This window comes from Phaethon lepturus, unplaced genomic scaffold, assembly GCF_000687285.1.
Source record: "Phaethon lepturus isolate BGI_N335 unplaced genomic scaffold, ASM68728v1 scaffold3031, whole genome shotgun sequence".
Taxonomy (NCBI): Eukaryota; Metazoa; Chordata; class Aves; order Phaethontiformes; family Phaethontidae; genus Phaethon; species Phaethon lepturus.
The window spans coordinates 1-8150 of NW_010518296.1; the positions used below are offsets into that span (position 1 = coordinate 1).

Below are 8150 nucleotides of genomic sequence, written 5' to 3' on the forward strand. Positions count from 1 at the left end.
CCAGCCTGTCCAGATCCCTCTGCAGAGGGAATGCAACAGGGCTTCTGATTTTGTAAGTACTGCACATGCATTTTTCTTAAAGACTTGCAAATGGTGCTTTCTGTGGTTGGTGGAATTTTCATGTTAGGTTAATTTCACTTGTCTGCTTGTGGCTTGGTTGTGTGTGGATGTTGCCATGAAATATTAGTTAAGCAAACATGCAAGGGACCGGTGGGACTTTGCTATTCTGGGAGAATATACTTAGCCTGAAATTAGAATAAAGTAACCTTTGAAGTCATGGGGGCTTATTAAGTAGTTGTTAAAGAAGAATACTGATGAAATCAAGTTTTATGTTGGAAATAGCCTACACAGTGACTCGATATTAGCATAAACCCACTAGTGACTGAACAACCAGGTCCAATTTATAAACTCTTCTGGTGACTTAATGCCTAAAACCACCATTGAATTGCTAAGGTCAGACTCTCTAATTAGGACTGGGGTGAGTGTACGGGGTGGGTAGAAGGCCACCATTTAATTACCCCTTTTATTTCCGTAGACAAACTAATCTGTGGTTTGGCAAAAAATTATTTTTTGAATTTCCAATTTGCATGTAAAAATACAGCCCAGGTTTAATAAAACCTTTCCAGATTCTTCAGCTTTGAAATGGTAACAAAAAATAGTTGTGGCTAAAATTTTGTAATTTTAAAATGTTGAAATTAATGTGATTAACATCTCTGAAAGAAAAGTACGTGGGGAAAACTTGATGACAATATTTATTCAGTGTTTTCCAGCTTCTGGTAGAAGTCCTTCTTTAATATTTCTGTAGACAGTTGTGATACTAAGAGAATTTTTTAAACTGATCTGTTATAGTACAAGTTAAAAACAGAGCCATGCCTAATATAAGCTTGCTGCAGAAAAAACATACTTTTTTCTTCAGAAATTCTTTGAAATTTAGGCCAAGCTCTATTTGGACACAGAAAGTGGTCATGGACAGACAAAAAATATCCTCTTTTTCACTTAAGTGTGCAATATCTCAAATAACTAGAGAAAAACAGTCTATGAAATGTTAAACAGCAAGTACTTTTGAAACACCCTCTGTACTACATGACTGCTTCATTCGTCTGCAGTACATAAGGAGGGTTTTTTTGGCTGGGAGGAAGAGGGAGAGTTGTGCTTAAAAGGAATGCAAATAGTTGAATCATACTCCCATCTAGGGCTATAGTCCATCTTTTGATTTAAGGAAATTAAAATTTAGCATTACCACGTTTTACTGCAGGTCACTGCAGTGATCACTCTTTGCTCTCAGACATATTTAGCATACTCAGATCCTAGAAAATATGAGAACACACGGCCAGTGCATATGTTTGCTATAAAAACAAGTAAGGCCACCATACGAATCAAAAAAATAAAGCAACTGGTTAATCACCAAGAATCCTGGAACTTGTTTAGATAGTAGATAGATAGTGTCATCTTTCATATCTGGGAATGAACATGGGACCAGGAGAACTTCACCTTGGCAGGACATGGGAAAATACATTCCTGGAAGAGAAGGATACAGACAGGCTGTGACAGACCGGCTGGAAACCAGAAGAACGGGAGCCATAACAGTAGAAAAGTTCTAGGAATGTTTTCACGTAGAAGCTGTGAGGGCAAAAAGCTTAATTTTCATAGATAGCTTGTTACATTTCTGAAGAGGGTTTATATGAGGTGCTCCCCACAATAGCAGGGAACTGAATTCAGTAAACTAGAGACTTTTTCCAGCTCCGGTGGAGGGCAGGAGGCTCATGTGAAGTATATCATGTCAGCATTAGAACAAACACAATGAAGATATTTGTCATCTCCAACGGGATTAATCTGAGTGTCCTTTGATTTCCAAATGGGATCTGTGCTCCTCTTCTCCTCTTGGACTCAGGTGCTTCCTGTGTCTCTAGAGGGAGCTGCTCATCCCACACAGGTTAACCCATGGTGAGGGGCAAACCACCATTTAATGTTACAAACACTTGTTGCAGTCGTCCCCCCCCTCCTTTGTTCCAAACATGCACCTCATTATCTGGTGCAAACCTGCTGCTTCCTACGTGTCTTTGTGCCCACTTCTGAGTGCCCTGCTGCCAGGGCACAGGATGCTCCAGGCTTTTGCCGTGGCCAATGACTGGCCATGTGAGTAAGTAACCATGAAGTAAACAGGGGTGTGAATTTAAGAAGCACCGGAGAGTCCATGATAGCCATCTGTCTGTGTGCTGCTGTCCTGATGAAAGTGAGGGAATTTATCTCACTTCCAGCGAGAATTGAGCTGCCTCACATTTCCTCACATTTACCAAACTGCATTTGGACGGGTACAGTGGAATAATTGAAGTCTTTGAAGCCCACACCCATCTGACCTCTTGGTAACTTGTCTGCTTAGATGTACCCTATAGGAGACGATTATCCAGGGAAGATAATATTGTCAATAGAGATTATTATGGACTTTGGCTCTGTTCTTTCATTACCAATGGAGAATTGCATTTTCAAGGCAGTTACAATGGAATATTACGGTTTTATTATGCTTGACAATTTATAATTTGGTTGAATTTATTATTGACATTTGACATTGTGTCCATGGACACTTTAAATATTCTATGTATATTAGATCTTTGCAATTGCGCTATGTAATATTTATGCTAACAAAATATTCATTATTTCTTACTACCAAGCTCATTGTTACCATCTGCTCATCTAATGACTGTTTATTTTGTGACAGAATAATTTGAAAAGAAGATGAAGTATCTCCTGTGCCTGTTTCTACTCCTTGCTGTTCTTTGTGTCGTAGCCCATTGCCAGCATGAAGACATTTGCCATGAAGTCAATAATACTAATCTGCATGATGGAAAAGAAAATCTATTAACACATAACTGTAACAAGCAAGGCTCTAACTATGCAGATTTTGTATTTAGATTTTACAAGCAGGCTGTATTAAAAGAAGCTGATAAAAATGTTTTCTTTTCTCCCATGAGCATCTCCACTGCCTTTGCCATGCTGGCTGTTGGTGCTAAGTCAACCACCCTGTCTCAGATTTTTGAAGGACTGGGCTTTGATGGTCTGACTGAGACTCACATACATGATATACATGAAAGTTTTCACAAAGTTTTATCAGTACTGAACTGTACTGATGTTAACATCACATTAAATATAGGGAATGCCCTTTTTACAGCTATTGGGTATGAACCACAGGAGACATTTTTACAAAATACCAAACTATTTTATGATGCAGAATTTTTTTCTAGCAATTTCCATAAACCACAAGCAGCTAAGCAGCAAATCAATAAATACGTAGAGGAGAAAACCAAGGGGAAAATTCCTGAATTAATTGGTCATCTCGATCCAAGTACTGTATTGGTTCTTATTAACTACGTTTATTTTAAAGGTAAGATATTTAACATAATATTCCAATAGATGATTTTGATGCAAAACAAAAATTGTAGGGAAGTTTTGATGATTTATTAGCAGAGTGACTATTCTATACTGTACAGGACCTTCAAAGTAAAGATTAGAGCTGGCCAAAGCACGGTATCTGATTGTTGAGAAATACTGACTGCTTGATTTTGGCCCAGTTTACCTGAAAGCTATGGGCAGAGAAATCCCACTCCAGTGGACTACCTCATAGACAAGGACCTGCTGCATGCAGTCTTGCTGGTCTGAGGGCGTAATGACTAAAGTTGTTTCCAAGATCTCTATGCTGACTGTATGTGCCAGTCAAACTCGGTGGACTGACGTCCTTGCACTTCCAGGGTCCCTAGTATTTTTGTAGAACTACGAGGTATACTCCATGGAAACTTGGAACATCGCAGTTTGAGAGCCTATGCTTCTGGAGCCCTACTTGAATGTTAGGGTCCCTTATTCTGTTGATGAATTCCTCACCAGGCTGAGTGCAGTCAGCTTGCCTTGGGTATGGTCTAACAGGAAAAGCATAACAAAATCCTGTGGCTGAATATTTAACTAGTTGAATTTAAGGACATAAAAAGGCACAAGTGATGGGAACATATGACTACAATAGAAGCAGGACTCTCTCAATTGGTCCTCATCAACCTTTGGTTGTTTTTCAGTAAGACAGGACTTACTCACACTAACTATACTGAACTTACTGCACAGCTAAAATGCTTTATTGCATGTTATGCAAGAGGTTGAAGTGATTTAGTGATCTTCTCCCATAAACAGCCCTCCAGTGTCCTAACATTTAAGTTGGTCTGATATATAGCAGCCATTTTTTATGATCTTCACATGTTTGAGGGCAACATCTTCTCTTTTCCCCTGTTAGCTGCCTGGAAAAACTCTTTTGATCCTTTGCGTACATATGAGGATGACTTCTTTGTGAACACAAATGCATCTGTTAGAGTCAACATGATGCAATGTGACAGTAACTACAACAGTTACTACGACCAGGATCTCTCTTGCGAGGTGGTAGAACTGCCTTACCAGGGCACTGCACGAGCATTGCTCATTCTGCCTGATGATGGAAAGATGAAGCAAGTAGAAGATGCTCTCTCCAAGGAAACTGTTTGTAAATGGGATAACAAACTTGCAACCAGGTAACTCCAGGTAGATGGATTACTATATTTGAGGATTCATCATTATTTTTAAAAGAAAGCATTAATTTCATCTCACCACCTCCTGGATATAATGTCCTGATTTCATAAAGTGGAGTTTTAAGCAATTCCCAAGAGGAGCTGGAGCAGAGCATAATCAATAAACAACTGCAGGCTCTCTGACCTGACAGAAAGGGATGTAGCATTGTAACAACTGTCTCAAGACTTGCTTGGCTACCTTTTGGTTACCATATCTCTTCTTTCATAGTGTTACCATAATTCAGTTCCTTCACTGTGTCTTAGATTTTATCCTCCTTTTCCCTTCTTTTAGCCTTTCCAGTTGGTCTGCTCACTCTCTGTAGCCCTCTAGCCACAAAACTCAGCTAGCTATGTATGTGGCACTGGGATGAAGTTTCTTTTTCCAAAATCAAAGTGAGAATGTAGATACAAAAAGATGGCTCATCTCTCTGGATGCCAAAATTGCTCAAGGAAAACAAATACTACCATCAAGCAAATTAGCAATCAAAAGAATGCTTTCAGGTGTCACTGAATTGCATATTATCCAGCCCGCTGGCTGAAACAAGACTGTGAGGCTTCACTGCTGTTTCGTTTCCTTTGTTCAACAGGAGATTAGATCTGCAATTACCAAAGCTTTCTATTAGTGGGTCTTACGATGTTAAAAACCTGTTCAAGAAAATGGGCATTACTGAAGTATTCTCTAGTAATGCTGATCTGTCTGGAATTAGTAGCAGCCGTAATCTTCAGGTTTCACAAGTAAGTGAACAGACAGAGCTGGTGATGGTTGTTCTGATGGGTTATATTTGGGGTTATTAAAGACTTGCTTTCCCTCCTTATAACTGAAGTTACATATAAAACTCGCAATGACATGTAGGGTCTCACTTAGAAATTGTGCTTTTCTACAGAGAGGGTCTGCTGTCCCACCTTTGTATTATTTTAAAATCGCTATTAAAAGGCTGGATATTAAGTACCTGGAAAAGTTGGACAGGATTTTAAATGATGTTTTGGCACTGTAATATGATTTATTACATGCAATTGTGTCACGTAAATGATAAATGAGGAGTACATTAAGATATTTGTGTTGATTAGTACCTAATTTTTTAATATTCTCAAAGTTTCCAGGAAATTTCTAGTTTGCAGTAGCGAATTTCACCATGTCAGTTTAAGATACGATTTAATGTGGCAAAGATGCCAAATACTGCATTAACATTTAAATAGCAGTCTTCCATTAACCTTGGAATAACAGAGAAAGGGCTGCTAGTGGAAGTCCAAAACATCTAAGAAAATAAAACAGCTACTGCATGGACTGTTATTATCCCCCTCTACTCAGCACTGGTGAGGCTGCATCTACAGTGTGTCCATTTTTATTTTTGGTCCTGCCAGTTCAGTCCTGGCATGGAAAACACTCCTGTTGCATGGAAAACACTCCTGTTGCAGGCTGTTGGAGATTTACCACACAAGAAAGTTTGGTCCACTGGGTTTTATCCCTCCTTTCTTCTAAATATTCCATAAGAAGAGCATGTATCTTCACCCCCTGTTTGCTGTCCCATGTATAAACCACAACATTTGCTCCTTTTCCCTGCAGGCAATTCACAAGGCCCTGCTGGAAGTTGATGAGGCTGGAACTGAGGCTGCAGGAGCCACAGTCATAATCCTTACCAGAATTCTCCATCCTTCCGTTACCATCAAATTCAACAGGCCCTTCATTATATTGATTTCTGACAAAGAAACTGGCACCACGCTTTTCATGGGGAAAATTGTTGATCCTACTAAGAAGTAATTGCTGAGTTATTGGGCATGCTGGTTTTCAACATGAGTTACAATGGCTACAGCGTTCACACATGTGGGTTAGTTAGTGCTAGTAACTACTCTCTGATTGAGGGGTATTCAGAAGTAAATGAGGAATTTCCTTATCAAAATAATAAGCAATGAATTGTAAAAAAAACCAAACAAGCAACTGACACTTTTTAAATGTTATATTTTCCCCACTTGAGTAATTCAAGTAATTAACACGTTTTCCAAATTTTCCTTGGAATACTGTTTTTTGTAAAGTCTGCTGTTATTTTGACAAGTATATTCTCTCTGATAAGCCGTTTTGTCCAGACTGCTTTCAGTTCTGGGTTACTGACCAAAAGCTTTATTCCAACAGGTAACAAGTCCCCTGCAATTCTTTCATGTGTTCTCTGGAACTTGCTGATGATCAGTGCTCACCTGACTCAGTCCCTGCAGAGTCCTTTCTTCCTTACCTAGCTCTTTGCTACCTAGGTTGTTGCTGTTTATCCACAACCAACCTGTTCTTTCTCACATGTTCCAAGTCTTTGCCTAGCGTGTCTTGAAAAAATCATTGACAACAAAAAGAAAATCCCTGAGACAACAGACTTATTCTGCTGTAGCACTCACAGTAAGCGTCTTTTTGCAGTCCACAGGGTCAGCAAAGAGAGACAGTTACAATAGGCATAAACTGTCAAAGAATTGTCCTGTCACAATGTCATCCATAAATTATTGCTATGGCTGAAGAATAAAATAAGCGCTGTCATTTAAATACATCACTTAAGGAATGACTCTCAGTGTTTCCAGTCTCTTTCTATCCTGCTATAAATCTTTTAAAATCAATGAAAACTTTGTCACTCTTATTAACATATCAGCGTGTCTGTAAAATATGTTTTAAAGGCTGTGAAATGAGTCCAACTTTTCTCATAAGGAGACTTTGCATTCTCTCCTTATGTGCCGACTTGGGTAAAACCTGTTTTCAAGAAATACATTAACACTCTCTTGCTGTTGTGGGTCTGCAGACCATCCACTCTTACTGCAGTGGAGCACTGGGTCCCAGTGCTCAGACTTGCTGTAGTCTATAACAAACCCTTTATTGCGCAGCTGATGCCTCAAGGAGACACTGACTCCTGCTTTGACAGCTGCTCTCCTACTGCATTGCTTTCACTCGTGGCATTGCAAATTGACCCTGGATAAATTTTCTGCAAGTGGAGGTTAGTCCCTGTTGCTGGGAAGATGGTGGTCCTGAATGTACACTGCTCATTTCTACAGTGGTCGTGCGCTGTGAGCACTGCGAAGGCAAGGCAAGCCCCAAATCAACAAATAAGTCCCTACCTCTGACATCTCTCCGGTCCTCTGACCTGTTCTCCCAAACTCGGTCCGTCCTGCACACAGGTGCTTTGCTGAGACCCATCAGTGCTTGTAGCATGGGTATAGCGTACAGGGGGGCTATGCTTCTGACTCAGGGGGGCTCGGAGACTGCTGCCTTGTGTGAGTTCCTTTGCTCCAAGCAGCAAGAACTGAGTGGAAGCCCTGAGCTATTGCTCCTGCTGGGCAAGATACCATCACTCGGTGGACTGGGAGATACTGTGCCTCTGTGTGAAGCAGCGGCTTCTACAGAGTTGAGATCAATGATAACTTGCTGTGGTGTAAGGAAACCTGCTCTGAGGTGGCTGTATGAACTCAACAAGAGCTGCGAGCAGCTCCAGTGAGATCCCACCCTGATAAATCAGTGCACCAGTACTGATTAGAAGGTAGGACGGTGAGATTTTTATCAGAGTGGGGTGGCAGAAAAACAGGTTCCCTGCCTATTGCTAAAGGGAA

General features: G+C 40.3%; 1 protein-coding gene across 1 annotated transcript; it reads left to right on the plus strand.

The window, feature by feature from the left end:
* The first annotated feature begins 2733 nt into the window (after positions 1–2733).
* Positions 2734–6336, plus strand: LOC104628162 (serine protease inhibitor 2.1-like). The gene is made up of 4 exons (XM_010296664.1): positions 2734–3379; positions 4271–4541; positions 5165–5312; positions 6142–6336. Exons 1-4 carry the CDS (start codon positions 2734–2736, stop codon positions 6334–6336), a joined length of 1260 nt encoding a protein of 419 aa, XP_010294966.1.
* The last annotated feature ends 1814 nt before the right edge of the window (positions 6337–8150 follow it).